The 27,775-nt window shown below is 45.9% G+C and overlaps 1 protein-coding gene across 5 annotated transcripts in view; it reads left to right on the top strand.

Annotated features, from left to right (window-relative positions):
* Positions 1-27,775, top strand: part of RhoGAP19D (Rho GTPase activating protein at 19D) — a 563,531-nt gene that overhangs the window by 482,309 nt on the left and 53,447 nt on the right. For all 5 annotated transcript variants that reach the window (XM_069338865.1, XM_069338868.1, XM_069338866.1 and 2 more), the window contains 7 exons: positions 7,829-8,017; positions 8,353-8,506; positions 12,144-12,295; positions 13,244-13,416; positions 24,632-24,782; positions 25,100-25,315; positions 25,713-25,872. In XM_069338865.1, the coding sequence (XP_069194966.1) occupies positions 7,829-8,017; positions 8,353-8,506; positions 12,144-12,295; positions 13,244-13,416; positions 24,632-24,782; positions 25,100-25,315; positions 25,713-25,872 (1,195 nt within the window). The remainder of the gene's footprint in view (positions 1-7,828; positions 8,018-8,352; positions 8,507-12,143; positions 12,296-13,243; positions 13,417-24,631; positions 24,783-25,099; positions 25,316-25,712; positions 25,873-27,775) is intronic.

A 27,775-nucleotide genomic window follows, 5' to 3' on the forward strand; every position in this document is an offset into this window, starting at 1 on the left:
AGGAGTTGGAAATGCGAGCTCCAAGTAATGCCAAGATGAAGGTAGCTTGCGTGCCGATTTCAGCAGTTGCTGCGAATGGCCGCATACCTCGCTTCTGGAACCTTTCATCCTATGGCTCCTGGGTAAGTTGTGTACCTCCTCCCACATCACTTCACATGGCATAAGGAGAGTAAACGGTACACTGGGGCAGGTACACTACACACGGTACGCTGGGGCAGGTACACTACACACGGTACGCTGGGGCAGGTACATCACATGGTACATTGGGGCAGGTACACTACACACGGTACACTGGGGCAGGTGCACTACACACGGTACATTGGGTCAGGTACACCACACGGTACATCTTCTTGAGGTTATCTTGAGATGATTTCGGGGCTTTTTAGTGTCCCCGCGGCCCAGTCCTCGACCAGGCCTTCACTCCCAGGAAGCAGCCCGTGACAGCTGACTAACACCCAGGTACCTACTTTACTGCTAGGTAACAGGGGCATAGGGTGAAAGAAACTTTGCCCAATGTTTCTCGCCGGTGCCTGGGATCGAACCCAGGACCACCGGATCACAAGTCCAGCGTGCTGTCCGCTCGGCCGACCGGCTCCTGGGGCAGGTGCACCACACATGGTACACTGGGGCAGGTACATCACATGGTACACTGGGGCAGGTACATCACACAGTACACTGGGGCAGGTACATCACACAGTACACTGGGGCAGGTACATCACACAGTACACTGGGGCAGGTGCACCACACATGGTACACTGGGGCAGGTGCACCACACATGGTACACTGGGACAGGTACATCACACGGTACACTGGGGCAGGTGCACCACACATGGTACACTGGGGCAGGTACATCACACGGTACACTGGGGCAGGTGCACCACACATGGTACACTGGGACAGGTACATCACACGGTACACTGGGGCAGGTGCATCACACAGTACATGGGCAGGTACATCACACACGGTACACTGGGGCAGGTACATCACACGGTACACTGGGACAGGTACATCACATGGTACACTGGGGTAGGTACATCACACACGGTATACTGGGGCAGGTACACTACACACGGTACACTGGGGCAGGTACACCACACGGTACACTGGGACAGGTACATCACATGGTACACTGGGGTAGGTACATCACACACGGTATACTGGGGCAGGTACATCACATGGTACACTGGGGCAGGTACACTACACACGGTACACTGGGGCAGGTACACTACACACGGTACACTGGGGCAGGTGCATCACACAGTACATGGGCAGGTACATCACACACGGTACACTGGGGCAGGTGCATCACACAGTACACGGGCAGGTACATCACACACGGTACACTGGGGCACGTGCATCACATGGTACACGAGCAGGTACACCACACACGGTACACTGGGGCAGGTGCACCACACATGGTACACTATGGCAGGTACACTACACACGGTACACTGGGGCAGGTACACTACACACGGTACACTGGGGCAGGTGCATCACACAGTACACGGGCAGGTACATCACACACGGTACACTGGGGCAGGTGCATCACACAGTACACGGGCAGGTACATCACACACGGTACACTGGGGCACGTGCATCACATGGTACACGAGCAGGTACACCACACACGGTACACTGGGGCAGGTGCACCACACATGGTACAATGGGGCAGGTACACCATTCACGGTACACTGGGGCAAGAAACGGGAACACTACAGTAGGCCTACTGGCCAATGCAAGGCAGTCATATTGCAGTAGGCCTACTGGCCGAGGCGAGGCAGGCTACTGCAATAGGTCTCCTTACCAAGGCAGGTTCCAACCCATCCTCCTAATAGCACGTCACATTTTGACGTGTATACTTCACTTATGGCCAAAAGCTGTCGTGCTAGACAATGGTAGCGGCTCGCGAAATTGACATAATGTCCCGTTTTCTGTTTTGGGTACTCTGGTATGTTAAGATAAGGTCACTTTAGTACGATAGTTTCTTGACGTTGGAAAATCTTAGGAGGACGGGCTGATTGTACATGTAGCTATGGCGGTATGTTCACACACAGGATGAGTGGCACTGCCCAATAAGCTCACCCCTCCGGGAAAAATGTAAATTAAAAAAAAAATTGCAGTAGGCCAACTGGCAAAGGCGAGGCAGGAACACTACAGTAGGTCTACTAAGCAAGTTCAGGCAGATTTAGTTGACACTTGTTTTCATCCACTTTTAAATCTAACACACACATGCGAGGAACTCAATATTTATTTATTTATTTATTTTATATACAAAAGTTTTTTCATTTTTGTACAGCCACTAGCACACACAACATTTCGGGCAAGTCCTTGTTCCCCGGAATACGACCCAGCCAAATCGTCTAACAACCTGGTACCCATTTTACTGTTGGGTTAAACAGAGGCTACAGTTAAGGATTTGTGTCCAGTAAATCCTCCCCGGCCAGGATATGAACCCAGGACAAAGCGTTCGTGATACGCCAAGGCGAGCGTCTTACCACTACGCCACAGGGACTAGCAAATAAGAAATTCCAGGACTTCTCCTTGCTCACATTAGAGCAAGGAGAAGTCGCAGAGATAAGAGAGGGAATAGGTAACCAGGCACCACTAGAGGAGTTCAGGATTATCAGTGGGGAGGTTAGGAAGCTTTTGCTAGAGTTGGATGTGACAAAAGCTATAGGCCCGGTGGAATTTCACCATGGATACTGAAGGAAGGAGCAGAAGCACTGTGTCTGCCACTCTTCATGGTGTATAACAAATCACTGGTAACAGGTGAACTGCCCAAAATTTGGAAGACGGCTAATGTAGTCCCAATATACAAGAAAGGGGACAGACAGGAAGTACTGAACTACAGGTCAGTGTCCCAAACTTGCATACTATGCAAGTTGATGGAGAAAATTGTAAAAAAAAAAAAAATGGAACACCTGGAGCAAAAGAACTTTGTAACACAACATCAGCATGGGGTTCAGGGATGGCAAGTCATGCCTCACAGGATTAATTGAATTCTATGACAAGGAACAAAAATCAGGCAGAGAGGGGTGGGCAGACTGCATATTCTTGGATTGCCAGAAAGGCTTTGACACAGTACTGCCCAAGAGACTAGTGCACAAGCTGGAGATGCAGGCTGGAGTGAAAGGGAAGATACTCCATTGGATAAGGAAGTACCAAAGCAACAGAAGACATCAAGTCACTGTGAGGGGTGAGGTCTAGGACTGGCGAGGTGTCACCAGTGGAGTCTCACAGGGAACAGTCCTTGGACCTATACTGTTTCTGATACAGTATATGTAAATGATCTCCCAGAGGAAATAGACTTGTTCCTCTCATTGTTTTACTGATGATGCAAAAATTATGAGGAGGATTAAGACAATGGAAGATAGTATGAGGCAACCTAGACAAACTAAATGAATGGTCCAACAAATGGCTACCCAAGTAAATGTAAGGTAATGAAACTTGACAGTAGAAACAGGAGGCCAGACACAGGATACCGAATGGGAGATGAAATCCTTCATGAAATGGATAGAGAAAAAGATCTAGTTGATATCATTCCAGACCTGTCTCCTGAAGCCCACATCAAAAGAATAACATCAGCGGCATATGCAAGGCTGGCTAACATCAGGACTGCCTTCAGGAACCTGAGTAAGGAATTCTTCAGAACCTTGTATACCACATATGTGAGACCAATCCTGGAGTAAGCAGCCACAGCATGGAGCCCGTAGCTTGTCAAGCACAAGACGAAGTAAGTTGGAAAAAGTTCAGAGGTATGCCACTAGGCTAATCCCAGAACTAAGAGGCATTAGTTATGAGAAAAGGCTGTGTGAAATGCACCTCATGTCACTGGAATACAGGAGAGCTCGGGGAGGCATGATCACTACATACAAAATTCTCAGAGGAATTAACAGGGTAGATAAACTGTAGCATGGGTGGTATGCAAACAAGGGGACACAGGTGGAAACTGAGTACCCAAATGAGCCATAGGGATGTTAGAAAGAACTTTTTCAGTGTATCTTAATTAAGAAGCACATCAACAAACTGGAAAAGGTGCAAAGACATGCCACTAAATGGCTCCCAAAACTGAAGGATAAGAGCTACTAGGAGAGGTTAGAGGCATTAATTATGCCAAAACTAGAAGATAGAAGAAAAAGAGGCGATATGATCACAATGTACAAGACAGTAACAGGAATCAATAGAATTGATTGGGAAGACTTCCTGAGACCTGGAACTTTGAGAACAAGAGGTCATAAATTTAAACTAATGAAACAAAGCTGCTGAAGAAATATAAGAAAATTCCCTTTTGCAAACAAAGTTGTAGATGGTTGGAACAAGTTAGGTGAGAAGGTGAAGCCAAAACTGTCAGTACTGTAGTTTCAAAGCGTTATACATTTTTGAGTGCTGGGAAGAGGGGACACCATGAGCATAGCTCTCATTGTGTAACTACACTTAGGTAATTACACTTAGTTAATTACATAAACTTACCAGCGATGCAAAGAACAAGGAACAACTACACGGCAGTGAGGAGAGAGGCAGAAAGAAATTTTGAGAAAGAGACAGGTGACAAATATAACACAGAACCAGGCCTATTCTATAAATTCATCAACATCAAATTGCAGGTAAAGGATAATATTCAGAGATTGAAAATAGAAAACAGATTCATGGAAGATGAAAAGGAAGTGTGTGAAACATTAAACAAAAAGTTCCAAAATGTGTTTGTGCAAAATTAAATCTTCAGAGAACCAGACACAATAAGAATTGAATTCCTGAGAACAACATATAGCACATAGAGGTGTCTAGAGACGAAGTGAAAAAACTGCTCAAGGGGCTAAGTAAGAACAAAGTAGTTGGCCCGGATGGAGTTTCACCATGGGTCCTGAGATAATGTGCACCTTAGCTCAGCATTCCACTTCAACTGATTTTTCAGGCATCCCTATGTACAGGAGTCATAGCAGATGCGTGGAAAAAGGCTAACATAGTTCCAATCTACAAAAGTGGCAGCAGGGAAGACCCCCCTCTCTATTATAGAGTTGTATGATTGACACGTGTAATAGTCAAAATATTGGAAGAAATAATTAAAACTAAATGAGTAGAACACCCGGAGAAAAACTGTATAATAACAGACAGACAGTATGGTTTTCGATCTGGAAGATCCTGTGTAATGAATTTACTCAGTTTCTATAATCGAGCCAGAGATTTTACAGGAAAAAGATGGTTGGGTTAACTGCATCTATCTGGCCCTTAAAAAAGGCTTTCGACAGAGTTCCACATAAGAGGCTGTTCTGGAAACTGGGACATATTGGAGGGGTGACAGGGAGGCTTCTAACATGGCAGAAAAGTTTTCTGACAGAAAAATGAGGGCAGTAATCAGAGGCAATGTATCGGACTGGAGAAATGTCATGAGTGGAGTACCACAGGGTTCAGCTCTTGCATGGGTAATGTTCATTGTCTACATAAACAATCTACCAGATGGAATACAGAATTATATGAACATGTTTGCTGATGATGCTAAGATAATAGGGAAGATAAGAAACTTAGATGATTGTCATGCCCTTCAAGAAGACCTGGACAAAATAAGTGTATGGAGCACCACTTGACAAATGGAATTTAATGTGAATAAATACCATGTTATGGAATGTGGAATAGGAGAACATAGACCCTACACAATCTATAAATTCTGTGAGAAAACTTTAAAGAATTTGGATATGGAATGAGATCTAGGGGTGGTTCTAGATATAAAACTATCACCTGAGGACCACATAAAGAACATCGTGCGAGGAGCCTATGCTACTCTTTCTAACTTTAGAATTGCTTTTAAATAAATGGATGGAAATACTAAAGAACTTGTTCACAACTTTTGTTAGACCAATGCTGGAACATAGAAGCAAAGCTGAAATATAGAACACATTGACAAACTGGAAAACGTGCAAAGACATGCAACTAAATGGCTCCCAGATCTGATGGACAAAGCTACGAGGTTAGATTAGAGGAATTAAATATGCCAAACCTGGAAGAAAAAGAGACAATATAATCACTATGTACGAAATAGTAACTAGAATTGATAAAATTGACTGAAGAATTCCTGAGACCTGGAAACTTCATGGAACAAGAGGTCATTGATTTAAACTACCGATAACTAAACAAAGCTGCCAAAGAAATACACGTATAAGGAAATTCACTTTCACAAACAGAGTGGTAGACGGTTGAAACAAGTTATGTGAGAAGGTTCAAGTAAGTTTATGGAGGTAATGAAATACATCTCTAAAGGATAGAGTAGCTTAGGCTATTTCTAGCCTCGTGGTTTTGAAGGTGGTGGAGGTCAAAACTGTCAGTAGTTTCAAAGCGTTTTACGACAAAGAATGCTGGGAAGATGGGACACCAAGAGCTACGCTCTTGGTGTCCTGTAACTCCTGTAACTACACTTAGGTAATTACACACATACTGAACATATACTCACTCCAATGGAAAAAGAAAGTCTACACATACTTCACCTCTCACTTTTCCTGTTTATCAAGGTGGCATATCTCCTCCAACAGATTTGATTTTATTTGTTTTTAATCACAGTGAATATTTACTTTCAATATGCTGTATTTATTTTGTCAGTAATAACCTTTATATATCCTGCTTTAATATTGTTGTTATATAATATCTAATGTACAATATCTGCTTGATACCTACTTGATGGGGTTCTGGGAGTTCTATTCCCAAACCTGACCCGAGGCCAGGCTTGACTTGCAAGAGCTTGGTCCAATAGGCAAACATCATTTTGTTTTATTGTATTAAATGCTAAACACTTCTTTGTCACAGTTCTAGGAGTATTATTTGTCAATCACCCCCCTCCCCCCCCCCTCTCTCACTCAGGATAACACTCATTGTATAGTTTTTCTTGTAATCATTCTATGGAAATTTTAATGGCATGGTAGAGATGGATGAAACAAACACTTTTTCATAAGCATAAAGGACTTTATTTGTTAATGTTAATTTGATCATAAGACACTAGAACATGATACAGTACATAGAACAAGAATTATAAGTAATGGTTCAGTCTCAAGGGGCAGGTACGTAATAATCTGCAGTTAGAACATGTCTGACGTTGCAAATATTTATGGAATCGTGCCCTCATTTAAGAAGGCTTGTAAATATTTACCAAAGCTGGCATTAATTGATAAGTAACAGCTTGTTCATCAGTTTTGAAATACTCTTATGTAGTTATTTGTCTTAGGTGCCAATATTTGCACAATTGTTGATCACTGGCCCTTGTACACCAGTATATTAAGTGAGTGAATGCACTTAAACAATAGAGTAACCATAGTTAATTTAGACTTATACAGACTTGTACTGTACATTACTTGTAACTGTAACTTGTAACTGTAGACTTGTACTGTACATTACTTGTAATGTAAAATATCTGTACAAGTAATGCAAAATGAACATGGTACATCATGGTATATAATAATGATATCTTATTTAATTACCAATGTTTTCATCCAGATTTTAGTGTACATTTGGTAAAAGTGCTCAAGAGTTTTGTTTTGTTTTATTAAGTACAGTACTTATTCTGAATTTACAGTTTGCATGTTAGTATAGCAGTTTAGCAATCCTGAAATCAGCATAATCACTGTTTGTTGTGTTTTTAAATTGTAATTAGCATTAATGATCTACTTCTTAATAGTGAGGATATAGTGTTCCTGCTTCTGTAAGCCTTCAAATTTTTTTTTCAGACTTTTCTCATTACAGTTGTACATCTTATGTTTTAATTCTACAGTATATTCATTTATTATGTACATGCTGTGTTTAATTTATTCACTTTCAGCTGTTTTAGATATTTATATTTGTCTTACAGACACCCTTGGGAGTGGAAGAGCAGATATCCCTTCGTGGTGCTGAGGTTGAGGTCGCAAGCGACTACACCAAGAGGCGGAATGTGCTGCGTCTTGCCACACCAGGCGGGTCTCAGCTACTTCTCCAGGCCGACACTCCACCAGAGATGTTGGCATGGCTCTCCACTCTACAGAACAATTGTGCCTTACAGGTAACTAGTGATGGAAAGGTCCCCCCTCTCCCATTTCCATGGGTATGTGGGGGTATGGATATACTGTACTGTACATACTTTTCAAGTTGCATTGTTTATGTCCAATTTCTGTAAGAATGGGGATATATTAGTTATTTTTTTTAAAACTTCTGCCAATTAAAATTACTTTTGATTTGTTTTACTGTACTATAATTGTAGATAGTTATTCTTTGTCAAGTTTTGACCAATTAAAATTTCTTGCTTATTTCTTATACTTTACTGTAATTATGGCTGCACTATTATGTAATTATTATTATGTAATTCTGAAAATTTACACAAATTTTTGGTATTCACAGGAAGGCGAATCAGGCAGCAAAACCCCCATGAACAACAACAATGTGTCTCCACAAACAAGTAATAAAGCAATGCGGAAACTCACATCCACTTTGAGAACGCGCTCCCCCACTGGCCAATCTCCTTCAACAAAAACACGTAAACCCAGTAGTTCTGGTAAGTAATGTACACTGTAAATATTTGTTGAGTGTCCCCTACATAGTTTGCTTTTCATAAGTTTCCTAACTTTACTAGTACCTGTATTCTTTGATCTTACACAAAACCTTATGTTTACAAAATGATTTCTAGTTGATAAGTTATCGTATTTTTCAAAGATGTATTATGCTGTTGCTCCCAGAGGTATATTGATCCATCTCGTCGTTATCAGGATCTCGACACAGTCGGACAGATACACGTGACTCTGATGGTACTAGGGCATGCATTTGTACTGTACACAAGATTATACAGTGTGTGGGGTTTTCTATTTTGCTTTCCCAACTGCAATGCGTACGTCACCAATGTACATGTGGCAGATGCTTCACAAAGCTGTCGGAATCAAACAGAAAATACGAGAGCAACCGTACAGGGCCTAGGAGCAAGGTCGAGTTAGAATCCTTGAGGGTCTCTTCTCACACTAGACTCGCCTGGTCCTGATCCACGTTAGTTGTGGGAATCTCCTCAATGCCTGAAACACTTTAAGGGACTCCTATGGTCCTCATCACATTTATAGTTTAGTGAATAATAGGCAACTCCTTGTTGAAGACACCTGGAGCTGAAGGCTTAAGTAATAGTTGGCAGTATTCAGAAGTGGTTCAACTGAAACACCGCATAAAGCTTAACAGTAGTTTATTTACAAATTTAACCACTAATACAAAGGGTGCTTGATTTACTTTAGATTGGCGTCAGAAAGGCTATGGTTGCATTAGCGAGATTCTTGACGTCTTACTAATCAATTCGGATCCATTCGTGGAGAAACTTTAACTTAACACAATTGACAGTCAATCATTAACACAGCAAACCTAAATGCCGGTGTGCAAAAAGGGTCACCGGTCGTTCCAACCGGACACTCGGATAACGATGATGCGCAATAAATCACAATGGCACTGTCAACGGGACAGGCAATAATCATGCACAATAATTATGTCACACAATAACTAAATGTGTGGTGTATGTGAAACTCACATTCACAGACGAGTGGAATGTCGTGGTACCTCAAAGATAAACACGCATACACCGTCGGGTGTCTAGGTCTCTACCAATACCTGTGTCGGGTATGAGAGGGTGAGAACTGTGGTTGAGCCCTCAGATCATCACACACAGACACAATAATAAAGAAACAAGATCTTGTACTTACAGATAGGCTACCTCTCCCATTCACTCACTCACTCGTGCACATTTATGCAAGAACTCGTAGGTGGCCTGACAGCTGGTTCCGCTCGTTATGACGTGAGACCATTGACGACAGGCTTTCCCAACAACCCGTACTTGACACGGAGGGTACTTGCAGAGGAGGGTGTGCTGTATGCTTAACAGACACACACTCACAATTGATGGCACTGGCGGTGCGTAAAGGTGTGACGGGTGGTGACGTCACATAGTACAGTGAGGGCAGAGCGAGTGGCAGCAGCTGGCGGCGGCTAGTGGCGGCTGGCTACATACTCTGGTCTGAGTGGAGGCTGGCGGCAGCTGATTATATGGTACCATACAGGTACACTGTGGGAGAATCTTGAGAGACCATACTCTCACACACTGATTTTGCAGTACCATATAAAGATGCTGGGAATTACTAGAGAATATAGTCACCCAGCCAAGATAATAAGTATTCAGAAGGGTGTCTTATCTAACCCCAGCACAAATAGGTTCCAGGGACATCATTTTCATAATCATCAAAGGAAACTCAAACTATCTTATGGCTACCTTGTGGGGGATCTACTTTTATTTATATATATATATATATATATATATATATATATATATATATATATATATATATATATATATATATATATATATATATATATATATATATATATATATATATATATATATAATATATATATATATATATATATATATATATATATATATATATATATATTTATTTATTTATTTTACATACATATATAACCACTTCCAAGAACACACAAGGCGATTGTTTTAGAAAGAACTCCTCTCGTGAAAGGTTCAAATCTATGACTGACAGGGGCAGTGAACCCCTTGACAAGTCCAGTACTCTGACCAACTAACCACCAGACACTTAAAAGAGGAAGAGGAAGCTATTTCCCCTCCAATAACCCAACTGCACCAGGTAGCCAGAGACTACCTGGTGTCTCTGGTTAGATTGAGTTGAATCTGAACATTTTCTCAAGTTCTTTGAGATGCTAGAGTTCTGTTGCCAATTGCTTGAGAATATTTAAATATTTGTGTTTTTCATCATGTGATATTCATATCATGGTTAATAACTTGGCATTAATATGAGAGTAGTGATAACTTGGTAATACTATAATTTATTTTGTGATTTTCATCATATTATTGATGGGAAAGATGGCAGTACAAGTCTTCTGTGCATTCAGTTAATGAAAGAACAAGTTAACAATAACCTTGCAATAAATGGCTATAATCCTATGCGGCTCTTGCCACCCACAATCTTTCTTCATCCATTCTTATCATTTTTGTCACAATACAGTACTGTACCTAATGTTTTGTCATGCTTTTGCATTACAACTACTGAAAATTATGTTTTATGTTTGCTTGTTTTTCATGCTTACTTCACATACTTCTCCAAGGGGGGGGTCTGGTAGCTGAGCGGACCGTGCACAGGACTTGTAATTCTGTGGCCCGAGTTCAATTCCCTCACCAGGCAGAAACAAATGGGCAAAGTTTCTTTTACCCTGATGCCCCTGTTACCTAGCAGTAAATAGGTACCTGGGAGTTAGACAGCTGTTATGGAGTTGCTTCCTGTGTGTGTGTGTGTGTATGTGTGTGGGGACAAAAAATTATTTAATAGTTAGTTACAGTTGATTGATTGACAGTTGAGAGGCGAGCCAAAAGGAACCCCTGCAAGAACAACTAGGTGAATACAACTAAGTGAATACTTACCCTTCACCTCTCACCACACCTTCTCTCTTTTTCTTATATTGACTCTGGATGGTAGAGCAGGGACGGGGTGAGTTGCAGCCCTGCTCCTGTGCCAGGTAAGTCCACTACGGCCGCATCATAGCCCGCGCTACCTGGAACTTTTTGTTCTGAGTAACTGAATGTAAAGCAACAACAACAACAACTGTAGAGCGACGGTCTTGCTTCATACAGGTCGCGTTCAACCCCCAGCCATCCAAGTGGTTGGGCACCATTCCTTTACCCCGTCCCATCCCAAATCCTTATCTTGACTCCTTCCAAGTGCTATATAGTCATAATGGCTTGGCACTTTTTCCTGTTTATTCTTCCCTCACTCTCTCACTCTTGCTATGTCGCGACTTGATAATGGTCTAGAACAGCAGTCGCCAACTGATGGTCCGCAAGACAATTTTATTTGTGTATTTTTTGTAACTGTATTTTCTTTACCTGTTATATTTATTGGCATCAAATAGTTTGACTTTAAATAACTATCATTTCTTGTTTGATGGACCACGGGATTTAAAATTATGAATTTAGTGATCCGTGAGCTCCGAAAGGTTGGTGACTGCTGGTCTAGAATAAACCAAGCATCACTAATTTTGTTTCATATACAGTATGTTGGGTTCGGTTATTATTTTTTGTATTATTGCTAGAGTTTTGAAATTTTTTCAATGTGTTAATTTCACTAATATATTTTCAGAGAGTAATTCTTCACCAAAATCAAAAACCTGGAGAGGTCATTTAAAGAGACCTTTTATGAAGAAGGTACATAGTGGGTCACCAGCTATCACTCCCACAATGCCACTACCAGAGGGAGCGACTATTGGGGTCTGTCTTGAGGACTGCCCTCCGGTAAGAGTTTCAGCTATCTGGTGTCTATACATTGTGTCCTGTGCTACTTTGGGTGAACTGTCTCATTATTGCTCTTCATTTTGTGTATCTTACGCCAGTGGCCCTTTTACATTAGGCTCAATGGTCTACATCTTTCTTTTAAATTCACCATTGGTTGGTTTTCCGTGAATTTTGGAAGTAGATCATGCGATAGAATTATAGAAGTTGAATTATAGAAATATAGAAGTGAGGGTTCGGTCTCCACTCACAATCGAGAATTCCGGGTTCGAATCCCGGGTGGGACAGAAATGGTTGGGCACATTTTCTATCACCTAATGCCTCTGAACATACTAGAGTGAATGATATGGAAGAAAATACAGAATGGAACCAGTGAAGAGCATAGGTGCCATTGGCACAATCAGAGAACACTGTATAAACATCAGAGGTCCACGGTTGTTCAACATCCTCCCGGCGACTATAAGAAATATTGCCGGAACAACCATGGACATCTTCAAGAGAAAACTGGACTGTTTTCTAAAAAAACGTGCCGGACCAACCGGGCTGTGGTGGGTATGTGGGCCTGCGGGCCGCTCCAAGCAACAGCCTGGTGGACCAAACTCTCACAAGTCAAGCCTGGCCTTGGGCCGGGCTTGGGGAGTAGAAGAACTCCCAGAACCCCATCAAGCAGGTATTAACCTATTAGCAATGGTGTAAATAGATTGTACACTTTTCTTGTTAGAAGTTATAATAAATGAAAATAGAAGACTCGTATTATTATACGAAGTATGGTTATGGAAGTTAATAATTAAGTGAAAAATAACAAATCTTTGAGTGGGTAGTGCAATATGCCTGGGGTAGTCCAGGGATGTAAGTGTGTTCTCATAGGAAGGCAAGGATTCATTATTTCACATCCTTAATTTATATTTCTGTTCCTTTGATTCTTCACTAGTGTTTTATCTTTACTTACAGTCGCTTGAGAATGAATACGTGCCGCTACTTGTTGCTCTATGCGTGGGCGTAGTAGAAGGCCGAGGCTTGCAGACACAAGGCATCTATCGTATTCCTGGCAACAAGGCAGCTGTCACGCACTTAACGGAGATGATAAATAAAGACCCAAAATCTATTGAATATGATGATCCAAGGTATGACTTCAATGATTTTTTCTTTCACAATCTTGGTGATGTTTATTGACCACTTACAGAATGTTGTATTACTTGAGCTTTTAATGGTGGAAATATATTGGGATAAATACTGTATTTTATGTGCAGAGCCCCTCTGGCTCCCTGGAGTTATATCAGGCTGATATGCATATATTAAACCATGTCATCATTCAGTTCGATTGGAGTTTTTAGCCTACCGGGGGACCACGAGCCAGAATCTGGTCCCTCAGAGAGGCATGAGGAGCAATGGCCTATAGAAACCCCATGTGGTTGAAAGCATTCTATATCTGCAATCTACCAGGTTAGGCACCCAGAAAAGTAGGAGTCCCAAAACAAACTACAGCTTGTTAAAAATTGTGACAGAAAACCGAACTACCAAGCAGAACTCTCCAAACCGAAAACAAGCAAACAAGCATGATGTCAACATTGTTGCTGCTCCACTGTCTGCGCAGCTCCCCCCTACCCGGGAGGGGAAAGAGGGAGCCCCAGACCCCCCGCACTGACTATCCAACCCTAGTTCTGAGGCTGATGTGTTGAGTGGCGGCCGTTCGACTCTGGCTCCAATCTTTGCTCCCCCACCCCCCTTTCCTCCTTCCCCACTGTTGCCGGCTCCCAAACGTCTGAGGGTTTTGGAGTTATGGCAAGGTGGTGATGGTGGTGAGACTCGGGCTGTTTCGGGGGCTGTCCCTTCCGGTTCAGCATTGGAGGCATTCAAGCCGGTTCCTCCTGTCAGGGCTTTTGGGTCGGACCAGTGGTCCTCCTTCCCTGCTTTTCCGGTCGAATCTGCCTTTTCTCCAGAAGCAGAGTGTTTGGAGGATGACTCTGCCCCCGGATCCTGATGTGGAGGCTCCCAGGGCTGGGGAGAAGTTGACTTGGGGGACTTGGGTCCTGTTTGACCCAGCTTGGGTGTTGGTACCCTCGGCATGGGGTTTGTTGTTGCAGGGAAGAGAGGTGTTCTTTTCCCCCCTCCCTGTACGAGTTTGATAGGAGTTCAGCTTCTACCTGGGTTCAGTTCCGAGTTTTCTTGGGTTCCTCGTTTCCCTCTTTACAGAGATTTTCGGCTTCCCACACCCTGCCTAAGGAGGTTCAGGAGGCTATTGCATCGTTACCTCCTGTGACGCAATTGCCGGATTACGCCTCGATAATGGATCCTTCTTAATTTGAGTTTAGTTCCTTTTTTCCTTACTGGGTACATTACGAGGTGCCGGAGTCTTCCTGGTTGGCAGACTGCCCTTTCTTTTCTTTGGGGGCATGGCATGCATTCTGTCTTACCCACACTCTTGGGTGGCAGGAAGCTACTACGGTGGTTTAGGTTTACCTGGGGGACGAGTTTGCACACCTCAATGCATGCTTGTTTGCCCCTGTTCTTCTTCGTGATATTGGCCAGGTACTGCTTCACATGCAGGTTCCTGCCCTTTCGGCATTCTTGGTGGCTAAGGATTTCCAAATGCCCACTCCCGTGGGCATTTGGCTTCGGTCTTGCGCCTCTTTTCCCTGCTGAGCTGTCGTCGGATTGGCTCAAGGAAAATGTGAAGGCACTGGGTTTTGGGCCTGCGTCCGGTGCGCTTGCTTCGGCAGCTCAGATGTCGGCTGTCATGTTGATGTTGTTTGAGCCATTTCTGAAGGAAACGACGTCTCTGTTTTTTGCTTCTCGCCTCGCGTGCCAACAGGCAGTGCTCGCTCACTCTTTGGAATATGCTTGGGTCTTGGCTCTTAGATATTTGTCTCCTTTCTGTGGGGAGCCCCTACGGCTCCCTGGAGCTTATCGGGCTAATGTATGTTATGTTAGACCGGGACATTAGCTAGGGAGTTCAGACCTACCAGGGACCAGCGCCAGAACCTGGCCCCTTCAGAGAGGTTTCAGGGAGCAATGGCCCTGGAAAACCCCATATGGTTGGGGGTTTTCCTTATCTGCCATCGACCGGGGTTAGGCACCCAGAAAGGTAGGCGTAACAAAACAAACCCCACATGGTAAGAAACTACAACAAAAACCGAACAGAGAGGTAGAAAACTCCCTACAATCCCAAGGAAACAAGCAAACAAGCAAACATCACACTTTACTGCCGCGCCGATCGTCCGCGCAGCCCTCCCCACCCCGGGAGGGGGAGGGGGGAGCCCCGGACCTACCGCGCCGGCTGCCAAGCTCCAGTTCGTTCGCTAATGTCAACCGGGATTGACGCTTCTCTGGCCTCAGTTTCCTAGGCGGTGTTTGCCTTGTGTGGCGTTCACTGCCGTGTGTTGTGGTGTGCGGTGGCCAGGAGTACTTCATCAGTGCCGGGGCTGCATGTGCTTAGTGGCTGACTTCCCTAAGCGCCCTGTGAGTACTGCCCTTGCGTAACAGGGTTATCTTCCCTGGGGCGTTCGGGAACCATTCCCGTAGAGGTTCTTGCTGCTCGGCATTTGCCTCGCCCTTGGGGCCAGCTGGGGCTTGGGGCCCTTGTTTGGCCCTGGGTAGGGATTGGTATTGTGCTGGTTAGGGCGTCAAGGTGTTGCGCAGCCTGCCACCTAAGCGGCGGCCGGTTTCTGTTGCCTCTGGAGACGGTGTACTTTTGCGGGGTTTTTCTTTTGTTTTTCATTTTCTTGCCTGGTGGGGGTCTGCCTAAGGTGGTTATAGTTCCACTGGTAGTGTTTGGCGGCCCTCTGCTAGGCCCCCGTGCTTGTACACGTCTCAGGGGTTTTCAGTGCTATAATCTACCCTCTTGTTATGTTTGGGTTTCTTAACCGGTTAGCAACACCTTGCCCGGGCTTCCCGTAGTTGTTACCCTACGGGCCCTGGAAACCCCTGTCTGGGCTCGGGGGACCATTGAATGTGTCTTCCGGGTTCCAACCCGTCTTGAACGGGATCGTTGGTTGCTGTTCCCTTGTCTCCGGGTGACAGTCGCCATTTTAACCTCCGTCATGCTGCCTGTTGGGTCACTGACACCTTGACCCGGAGTCTTGCGAGTGATTCTCTGCTTGTTCTCCAGTACTCTCCTGATGTTATTACTGTTCAGAGTACAGGCGGCATCCGTGTTGCAAGCTAGGTTAGGTTGCTGCAACATGCTAGGTTGGTTTCCCACTCGAATGCCCCGTGGCCGCCCCGTTTGGTTAGGTGCTGCTCGCCCCTTTCTCTCCATGTTCCCGGCTCCGGACCGTCTGCGGGTTTCGGGGTCGGGGCGGGGTTCAGTTGCGGCAGAGACTCGGGCGGTTTTCGGGGGATGCCCCGTTCGGGTTGGGGACGGAGGTTTGAGCCTGTGCCTCCTGCCAAGGCTTCTGGGTCTTACCAGCGGCCCTTTCTTGTTGCCTTTCCCATGGGCTCTTGCTTTTCTTTAAGGGCGGAGGGCTTGGAGGACGGCTCTGCCCCGGGGCCTCTGTTGTTGGTTCCCGGGGCTGTGGGGGTTGCCTGCTAGCAGTTCTGGGGCGGTTTTGCCCCTTCAGGGGTTTTTATGCTGTTGGGCGTCGTTTTTCGCCCTTCCAGTCTGCTAGCTTCCCACATTTGCTGGCGTGTTTTTGTGTATTAAGCGTCAGTCACAGCCCCTGCTGGCGGCCATTTTCGTCTGCCGGTTTCCCGGCGTGGCCACCAGGGCGGCGTTGCGGTTTGTTTACATGCGTCTGGGTGTGCGAGCGAGCGTCTCTGGTGAGTTTTCAAAAAATTTGCAGGGTTTTTGTTCTCCTGTTGTCGTTTCTTTGTTTTTCTGGTGTTTTCTTGCCGTTGCCTGTTCGTCTGGGAACGTTTGGGTGTTGATTTTGGGTCTGAGCCTCTGGGTTTAGGCTCAGTGCCCCTGGCTGGTATGCTTGCTCCCACACCTTGCCCCTCGGTTTTCGGTCTGTTGGGACCGTTTTCCCAGGGCGTTCTGCTGGGGTCTGTGCTTTGCCTTTTAGTGGTGTTCTCCGCCGGCAAATGTGGTGGTTTGGGCTCCCCCTGGTTCGATTCTGGGTTCCTTTGGGTTCCTTGGTTTCGTTCTGGAGGTTTCTTCCTCTTGGGCCCCCTTTTGTGGGTTCAGGGGACTTTGTTTCCTCGTGTGACCCGGTTCTGCCTTTTGGGGTTCCGGGGTCTTCCTGGCTTGCAGACTGAGCTTTTTGGGTCTTGGCACATGTTGTGGTTGTGCTGGGACTTTGTGGTTTTGCTGTCGAGGTGGGCCTTTTGATGCAGTTTTGTGCCTTCTTTGCCTGGCCGGCGTAGTGCTCTTTGCCACTAGTCGGCGGCTTGTGCTTTTACAATATATGTCCTCACCTAGTTGTGCTTGTGGGGGTTGAGCTCTGGCTCCTTGGTCCTGCCTCTCACCCGTCCGTCAACAGGTGTATCGGTTCCTGTGCCTCTTGGGCTCTGTCATGTCTACATGTGACATTGTATGGGGGTCAGCCTCGTTACTTGTGTGAGGAGTCGCCACATTACTTCTTAGTGCTTTCCCGTTCCCATTCTGACACTCAAAAAAAAAAAAAAAAAAAAAAAAAAAAAAAAAAAAAAAAAAAAAAAAATAAATAAATTCTATCTGTGGCTCTTTTGGGTACTCAGTTTCCACCTGTGTCCCCTAGTGCGTGTGCCCCTTGTTACATAGCCTGTCCTTCTCAACCCTGTCGATTCCCTTGGATATCTTGTATGTGGTGATCAGGTCTCCCCTCACTTCCTCTTCCAGCGAAGTGTGGTTTCATTCCCGTAGTCTCTCCTCATGACTTCGGTAGTGTACTTTTTCTTTCTGAAGGGGTTCTGTTCCCTTCTCTGTTGCCTGGGCGCTGGGGGAGCAGCTTGCTCTGTTGCCTCTCGCTTGGTCCCGCTGTTGGTGGGCGCTTTGGGTTGTCTTCCGGCCTCTGCTGGCTTCGGAAAACGGCTTCTCCCCCTTGGGGGGGGTTCAGAGCTGGCGGGGTGGGCTTCTTCCCTGCGCTTCGTCATTTCCTCTTCGTGGGTGCGTGGGGCGTGGTCGATCCGCCCCATCCTTCTGGGCTTCCCGTCTGCTCTTTGCAGTCATGAGCTTTTCCCGTCTGCTCTTTGCAGTCATGAGCTTTTCCAGTTTGCAGTTCTTCTGGACTACTTCCGTCTGCGCCCTGGATCCTCTGCCCTGCTCGGAGGACTGTTGTCTCCTGTTCGGATTCTGTTAGGGCCGGGTGCATGGATGGTGGACCTGGACCTCCAGGTCACTTCTTGGCACGTTCCTCTCCAGTTTTTCTGGGGCTAGCACGGTTGGTAATTACCTATGTGTACTTACCTAAGTGTAGTTACAGGATGAGAGCTACTCTCGTGGTGTCCCGTCTTCCCAGCACTCTTTGTCATATAATGCTTTGCTTATAATTGTCATATTGTCATTTAATGATTGCCATATGTCATAATATGTCTTAATATGATTGTCATACAATGCTTTGGTGGTGGGGCTTCAGGTTTGCTGTTTTTATTGCATTCCCTATTTTGTGAAGGGCACTTTGTATACTCTTTGCATCTTTACCGGATCTTAGTGCCCTGTCTGCGTCTGAGATTCGGTGTCTGGCCTACCTCGACGACTGGCTGGAGTGGGCTCCCAGTCAGTCCGCTTGTCTGCTCGCCAGGGGATGGTTCTTTCCAGATCGCTGGGTTTGGTTTCCTGGTGATCTGGAGGTTTTACCTTCTGTTTCCGTCCCGGGTTCGGACCTGGGCCTTGTTTCAGGCTCTTGGGCCCCTCATTGTCTTCCCTCCAGAAGTGTTACTGTGGCTGTGGTCCCGCCTTTGGCTGTTCAGAAGGGGGTCCCGGGTTGCTCAGCGGTTGCTTGGGCGGTTGTGCGGGAGTTTGCACTTCGGCGTGCTTGTCTGCCCGCGGAGTCGGGTTTGGCTCCGGCGTCGGTTGGTTCCTACGGAGACTCCACTTCCGCCTCTTGCATTCCTTGGGTTCCTCTGGGGATCTGGTGTTGGTGCTGCATCACCAGCTTCCTCTTTGGGGTTTTCGGGGTTCCGTGCCTTGGCAGCTCCCCGAGCCTTCGCTCGATGTGTTCACGGACGGGTCGTCTCTCGGCTGGGGCTTTGTGACCAGTGCTCACCAGGTCGGCCGAGGTTGATGGAGTCTGTCTGTCCGTCGGGCTCACAGCCCGGTTCAGGTGTTCATGGCTGTCTGGTTTGCGCTTCGGAGGGTTTGGGTCACTAGGTACTCTACCATTCAGCTCTGTTTGGACTGTTCTCTGGTGGTTCTTGCCGGAACCACAGGGGGTTTGGTTAACCGTGTGGTTCGTGTCCGGGGTGTGTCCTGCGTCCTGGTGGACAGCTGTCTCGGTTCATTCCTCTTCGTGGGTTGGCCAGTCGTTGCCGATTCGTTTTGTTGGCTCTGTTGGGCTTATGGACTCCTGGCCATGGACGTCTTCGGGTCGGCGTGGTCTAGGCGTCGCCTGTTTTGTGGCGCCCTTCCCACCTGCGAGGACTTCACGGTGGAGGCTTTCGGCAGGCCTGGTCGAGGTGGGGGGTACCTGTACCTCTTCTCCCGGTCCAGCTGTTGCTTCGGGTTCTGGCTCGGTTGCAGCCCATTCCCACGAGAACAGTCCTTATGGTTCCACGGTGGCCGGCCCGGCCTTCTTTTCAGACGCTGCTTGATAGGTGTCCGTACCCGGGGTGTTTTTCCTGAGGCTTCGCCTCTTTCAGCAGGCCGAATCGGTCCTGTCCGTGACTGGTTCGGCCTTCTCTTTGGCTCTTCGCGTCTGGTATTTTGACGCAGGTATCGCCATCTCTATGGTGTTCAGGTGGCTTTGTTGACGGTGTCCCACCTGCGAGCTTCGTCTTGGAGACTGTATGACGTTTATTACGTTTTCTCGCGTTTTGTTTCCCCTCCGGCCTGCTCATGAGTCGCCTGAGCCATCCTGGTCCTTGTTCAGGGTGCCTTCTTCTCTTCCCCTCAGTTTGTGGTAGCCCCTTCGGTTTCAGTTTCCTCCTCTTTGGTACTGGTGGTAGCTTTATTGGTGTGCAGCCTTTCTCTGTCCTGGCGACGGTCGAGACGGCTGCTTTCCGGAGGGGTTCTTGGGGTATTGGTACTTGTTTGGTTTGGCCGGGGGGTGCGTCCTGTGTTGTCCAGTTGTGCTTTTTGCTGTTGCCGGCGTACCGTGCCTGGGGATGCGCTGTGGTTGATCCGGTTCCTTCGTTCCCTGTTTTCAGGGCTCGGGTCTCCCGGGTCGTCCGCAGTGTTTTCCTTCTTCCTGCGGTCTGTCTTTGCGCCCGTGCTGTTCAGACGTTTGCAGCAATTGCTGCTGTGTTGGTGACGTCTCGGGCTCATTTCGGGCGCAGGGAATTGTGGGTCGCACAGGTTTTCGGCCGCCCATCCATATGTGCGTCTGTTCTTGGGCGTTCTTGTTGCCTTGGGTCGCAGGTTTGCGACCGGTTGTCTTGGCTTTGCGTTGCAGAGTTTGTGGCGGCCGCCTCCCGGGTTAGCCCTTTCTTTTCCTTCTCTTTGGGTATGAAGCTCCAGGGAGCCGTAGGGGCTCCCCACAGAAAACCAGCGTTGAATGTAATGAAACGCCATTTTCTGGGTGAGCCCCGGAGGCTCCCTGGAAACCCTCCCTCCCACCGGTCGGCGGTTTTTTCGCGTTGGTTGAAGCTTAGCTTCCGAACTGGAGCTTGGCAGCCGGCGCGGTAGGTCCGGGGCTCCCCCCTCCCCCTCCCGGGGTGGGGAGGGCTGCGCGGACGATCGGCGCGGCAGTAAAGTGTGATGTTTGCTTGTTTGCTTGTTTCCTTGGGATTGTAGGGAGTTTTCTACCTCTCTGTTCGGTTTTTGTTGTAGTTTCTTACCATGTGGGGTTTGTTTTGTTACGCCTACCTTTCTGGGTGCCTAACCCCGGTCGATGGCAGATAAGGAAAACCCCCAACCATATGGGGTTTTCCAGGGCCATTGCTCCCTGAAACCTCTCTGAAGGGGCCAGGTTCTGGCGCTGGTCCCTGGTAGGTCTGAACTCCTTAGCTAATGTCCCGGTCTAACATAACATACATTAGCCCGATAAGCTCCAGGGAGCCTCCGGGGCTCACCCAGAAAATGGCGTTTCATTACATTCAACGCTGGTTTTTTGCCCTTTGCTGTTGGCAGAGTCTGTGCTTGTGCAGTATCTGCTGGAAGCTTTGTCTTGTTGTCATCCCATGTCAGACTTCTTGGTTCTCGGGGGGAGGGGGCCCTGCAGGGATCGTGCAGGGATCCTGCCCGGAAGGGTCGTGCCAGGGTTCGGGGTTCCTTCGGTCATGGTGGGCCAGTAGTGTCATATTCGGGGCCGGCCCCTCCTTCGGAGCCGAAAGCTTCTGGCCGGCGCAGTGCTCACTCTGCACGTTGTTTGTCTTCTCATAAGGGTTATCGGCTCTTACGCAGTTCACCTTGTTGACGGGGGCAATGGGGAGGGGGGGGGGAGGCTCGCCCTGTTTGCCCATGCTTGGGGTTGGTCTCTTCGGGTGACTTGTCTGCTGGATTCTCCAGGTTTGGCTCTCCAGGTGGTTCATAACCAGGGAGTGTCCAACATCCTGGTGAACGGCCTGTTTTGGTTCTTTCCCCTGTCCACGGAATGGACTGTTGATGCCAATTTGTTCAGTTGGCTCTGCTGGCTTACAGGCTAGTGGAGGTGAATCTCTTCACGTCGGCGTGGTCGAGGCGTATCCCGGTAGTATGTGGCTCCCTTCCCCGACTGGGAGGCTGTCGGGGTCGATGCCTTCAGGCAGGACTGGTCAAGGTGGGATTACCTGTACCTCTTATTCCCGGTTTCGCTGTTGCTCCAAGTCCTAGCTTGCTTGGAGGCTTACCAAGGGAGAGTAGTCCTGTTAGGCCCTTGGTGGCCGGCCCAGCCTTGGTTTCATTCGCTGCTTGCTCAGTGTCTGAACCCGGGGGTCTTCATGTCTCTCCCCCTCTTTCAGCAGATCGGGCCGGTTTGTTACATAGCTGGTTCAATCTTCTGAAGGCTTCACGTTTGGTCTTTCTGATGCGGGTCTATCACCACTTGTATGGTCAGCAGGTGGCTTCATTGATGATATTCCACCTGCCTGCTTCGTGTTGGTGGCAATATGAAGTTTCCTGGTGGTCCTTTCATTATTTCTTGTCCCTCCGTAGGTTCTCCTCTGGTTCGGATTGGGTTGTCTTGTCCTTTCTTTATTGGTTGTTTCAGGGCTGTCATCTTATGCCAAACACTGTCACCTCGTGCAAAGTGTTTGGCTTCACTGTCACCTCGTATTGTGCGGCACTGGCGGTGTCGCTTCAGCTTGCGTTTGGGGTGGATGTTAATTCTGGTCCGTTTTGCAAGCTGTCTCATGCGTTGTTTCACCTCTGGCCTGCTTATGCGCCGCCTGAGCCGTCCTGGTCGTAGGACCGGATGCTCTCTTTTCTATCTTCTCGGTTTGTTGTGGCCCCTTCGGTTCAAGATTGTTTTGCGAAGGCTCTTTTTCCTGTTGGCATTGGCCTCTGGCAGTCGGGTTCGGGAGCTTCATGCTCTTCTCCAGCACAGAGGTTTCTGCTCTTTTGGTCCTGGTGGTAGGTTTGTTCGTTTGCAGCCGTCTCCATCTTTTTTGCTGAAGAATGAGACTGTTGCTTTCTGGAGAGGTCCTTGGGTTGTTGATGCTTTGTTGGTTCGGCTGGGGGTGCATCATGTGTTGTGTCCAGTTGCGGCTCTTTGCCGTTACCTGCGTGCCACAGCCTCGGTGGCCGGGGACACGCTTTGGGTTGACCTGGTTTCCCTTCTTCCCTGTTCCAGGGTTCAGGTCTCCCAGGTCGTCTGCATGGTTATTCGCTCCATCCAGCCTGTGGTCTATCTTCGTGCCCATGATGTTCGTGAGTTTACTGCTTTGGCTACCGTCTTTGGTAACATGTCTTGGGCTGACATTCGGGCACAGGGTTTTTGGAGGTTGAACAGGGTCCTGGCCGCTTGCTACCTAGTCAATGTTCCTGGCCCTAGTCAAGCATGTGTCGCATTGGGTCGGCGGTTGCAGCCTGTTGTCTCGACTTTGAGTTGAGGAGCGAGTGGCAACCGCCTCCCAGGTAAGTCCCTCTTGTTTTATCTTTGGTTAAGTACCTCCGGAAAGCCTAAGGGGCTCCTCCCAGAAAACCCAGCATTGAATGTAATGAGACGGCATTTTCTGGGTGAGATCCAGAGGCTCTCCGGCAATCCTCCCTCCCTCCAGTTGACGATTTTTGCAGGTTTTGACATCCAGCCTCAGAACTGAAGGTGTGGATAGCCTGGTGTGGGGGTCTGGGGCTCCCCCTTCCCCCTCCCAGGGAGGGGGGGCACTGCGCTGAGAGTAGCGTAGTGACAGTTGTGACATCATGTTCGTTTGCTTGTTTTCATTTGGGGGAGTTCTATCCAACAGTTTAGATTCCAGTAACATTATTTTAACCAGATAGGGTTTGTTTTGGGGCACTTACCTTTCTGGGTGCTTGACCCAGTCGATGGCAGACATAGAATGCTTCCAACCACACGGGGGTGTCTATAGGCCATTGCTCCTTGTGCCTCTCTGAGGGGGCTAGATTCTGGCTCGTGGTCCCAGATTGGCTTGAGAACTCCATTCACCTTAACTGATGCCAGGGTCTAATACATTCATATCAGCCCAGATAGCTCCAGGGAGCTTCCGGGTTTCACTCAAAATATGGCGTTTCATTATATTCATTTTTCTTTTTCTTTTTTTTAGCTTGCACCTGTTTAGGTGCATTTGTTACAGTATTAAAATACTTACATGCACTAGAAAAGCAAATAAATAAAAAATGAAGTGTAAGTAGTTGTCAAGAATATTCTTAGCACCAGTTTTAAAGGGTCCCGGAAGTACAGCCGGATTTGTTCATGACTCACAGCTGGGAATTCTGAGTTTGAAACCCGGGCAGGACAGAAATGGTTGGGTACATTTCTTATCACGTATTGTGCCTATTCATCTAGCAGCAAATAGGTACCTAGGAGTTTGTCAGCTTGTTCTGGGGTTGCATCCTGGGGAGTGTCAGTAATTCGACCTTGAGTGGGTTCTCAGTATAAGCTTAGCATGTATATATATACACTGGCTACCTGTCCCTCGACACAGTGAATTTATATTGCAGTATTAAAATTATGAAGTGGTGTAATGCTTCTGTGGGGAATTTGGAAGAGAATGATGGGTGGCAGGTTTCCACGTTGCTGGCTCGGGAAGTGGATAAAATGCATTGGAATTGAAGCTCTCTCTCATGACTCCCATCATAAAAGGATTAATTTTTGCTTAAGAATAAATTTTTTTTGTCCTTTTACTTCTCTTGTCATTGTTAAATTAAATTGTTATTTTTGTTTACAGATGGTGTGATGTAAATGTCATATCCAGTATGTTGAAACAGTTCTTCCAGAAACTGCCTGATCCTCTTTTCACCATTGAGCTTTATCCATTGTTTATTGAGGCAAGCAAAATTGAAGATCCGAGCCAAAGAATGGTGGAGCTAAAGAAATTGGTGAGTCACAGAGTGTCACTGTTTTGTATATATAATATATAATGTCAAGATTTTTTATAATTGTTTATTAACATGTTTGTCAGTTTTGTGTGCAATATTTGTTTTATTTATATAAAGAATAATTACTGTAGTGCATTTTCAGAATTGTTTTTATTTTGATAATATAATTTTTGTTTTTAAGAGTTGCATTACTACTACATATATTCAGAAAACACAATTAAGAAAAGTGCATAATTTAGAAGTTATAGATTGGTTTATTTCACTATAATGTACTTTATTTTCTTCAATATTATGTTAAATCCAAGTGCTTGTTGCAGGTACAAGAACTACCATATCATCACTATGAGACTCTACGTTTTTTAATAATGCACTTGAACAACATTGTCAGTCACTCTGACATGAATAAAATGGATGTTCGTAATCTGGCCATTGTCTTTGGACCAACGCTTGTTCGCTCAGGGGATGATAATATGGTGACGATGGTCACCGACATGTCACATCAGTGCCGCATAGTTGAAACGCTCATAAGTCAAGTAAGTTCAGAGTTTATTCTTTTTGCAATAACTTATCACCTGTATGTACAGTATATGCATCGGTAATTATTACTGTTTGGAGAGGACAGGTCACAATTATGTGGCTGAAACAAATAACCCAACCCACTCTTCCTTGTCACAACTTGATAAGGGTTCAGGATGGACCAAAACATTACTACTTTCATCAAATTTCAAATGTGCAGAATGGGTTATTTATTTGTTTCCCTAGACAATTGTAGCCATCTTTAAACAAAAAAGGAATTTTTAATGCATTTAAGATGACACTGGTTATGCTATTAATAAGCTTTTCCTGTGATTTGTATGAGAACTGCAGTAGCTTGCTAAATCATGGCATTTGGCATAAAAATTTAGATTAACTTTGACTTCTTTTTTATAGGCTGCATGGTTCTTCAGTGAAGATGATGGAGAAGAAATTGTACCACCAGTTCTAAATCACTCAGTTCTTCAGAGTCCTGCTGGGGAATCTCTGCCACCTTCGGAAACTGACACACCCTCAAGTCAGGCTCTCCTCCTCCATAATATTCAAAAAGTTGAAGGTAAGAACTCACCAGTATCCAGAAATATAGCATGTGTGCATTTCAATTTTCAAGCAAACAAGGGCATGTGAAAACCACAATTTTTAATAGTACAGTATAGTACACTTGGGTGCTTACCTATCAGTGAATATGGGGAAGAATGGAAGGAAACTATCAGGAGAAAGTGCCAAGCCATTTCAACTATGTACCATTTGGAAGGGATCGACCTTCCATGAAGTCGACCTGCATGAAGTGAGACCATCACTCTACTGTCCAGCTCAAGTGGTTGGGCAACTATGGGGAGAGAGAGATCTAGCTCTACAGTATACCCTGCCTGCTTGCGATTTATCCTTGGTGCTTTAATTACCTCTCTCAACATTAATGTTTTCATCATAATTTGTCTTAAAGTTATGGATAGAATTGACTTCGACAACCCCTTCCTTCAATGTACAGGTATTCCATTTGCCAACCACTCATAAAAGGAATGAGAATTTCCTTACATCTTTATGACTGTATCTTTATGTTACCTAAGGCACGATCCTACTGAACCTTGGTTAGAAACTGTGACTTCCTGGGAAACATTAGGGAATACTTGATGCAGCCAGAAACTACAGTCATATAAATCTCAAGTCTTCCCATGCACTACTTGACATCACAAAACAAGGGTACTGCAAAAGGCCTATTTGCCTATATGAGGCAGCTCATATTTATGTATATAGCTCAGAATTTATATTTTCCTATGTACTTGTGCATGACTTCTGAACTAATCCCCCCCTCCCCCCTCAGTTGCTTCCTAAATCATGTATTGGCAAAAGATACCATAACTAAACTAAGAGTAAGCAAGGAATCCTTCAAAATAATGTACACAGCATGTGTCAGAAGAATTCTAAAATATGCAGCTCCAGGTTTTAATCTCAAATATTTGAAGCACAAAAGGAAAATAGAGAAGGTCCTGAGATTTGCTCTGAGTGTAGTACTAGAGATGAGAGTTAAGAGTTATGAGGACAGAGTAAGAGTTTATAATAACCACACCAGAATAAAGTAGTATCAGTGGTCAAATGATGATAATTCTGAGGAATACATGAAGAAAATAGTTTTCCTTCACATGAGCACGGTACCAACTAGGTGCGCATATTGCCGACTAGGTAAGCACAGTGCTAACTTGGTTAGCACTGTGTGAAGTAGATGCACAGTGTGATTTAGATAAGCACAGTGTCAACTAAGCAAGTATCAAGTAGGTAAGCAGTGTCATTACATCAGAAATATAGTGGTCGTCTGAAGGATGATAGTACCACTTTGGTGCAGTAACAAAATTAAACTGAAAGAATAAGATGTTTATTTAATTTAATAATTTGTGATGAGCAAAATGGCTGTGACCCGGAACAAAGTTAAGAGGAACTGACAAATCGTAGAAAATATAACTTTGTGCAATAAGTTGGTGAAAGTCCAGACTCATTAAGGTTTGTCTCTGTACACATGAGAAGCATTCACATGTATAATTCAAGCCTGCTACAAAAACCAAACACCCCAGTTTTCAGGGTAACACTTAATTGATTAGTTCTGGCCCAGGATTCGTCAAACATCTACGTGCCCATTTATGAAACCTTTACATCTTTTCTTAATTGTGGAAGCTTAATTTGAATTAATTAAACAGTTTATGAGCGTGGAAATATTATGAGGCCGTTCTCAACTCAAGGCAGTTATTGTCACCGTAACCTTTTAGTGCTTCGGAGCTCATAAACTGTTTAATAAATGTAAAACTAAGCCACGATGATTGAGGAAAGATGTACAAGTTTCATAAATGAACACACAAATGCTTAGTAAATCCTTCCCTGGTCTGTGGCTGCCCATTCAACCATATGTAGATGCCTTTCAGGTAAGAATATCATGAGGTTGTCATTGTGGTGTTGGTGCTGCATCCTTA

The sequence above is a fragment of the Procambarus clarkii genome, chromosome 40 (assembly GCF_040958095.1).
Source record: "Procambarus clarkii isolate CNS0578487 chromosome 40, FALCON_Pclarkii_2.0, whole genome shotgun sequence".
Taxonomy (NCBI): Eukaryota; Metazoa; Arthropoda; class Malacostraca; order Decapoda; family Cambaridae; genus Procambarus; species Procambarus clarkii.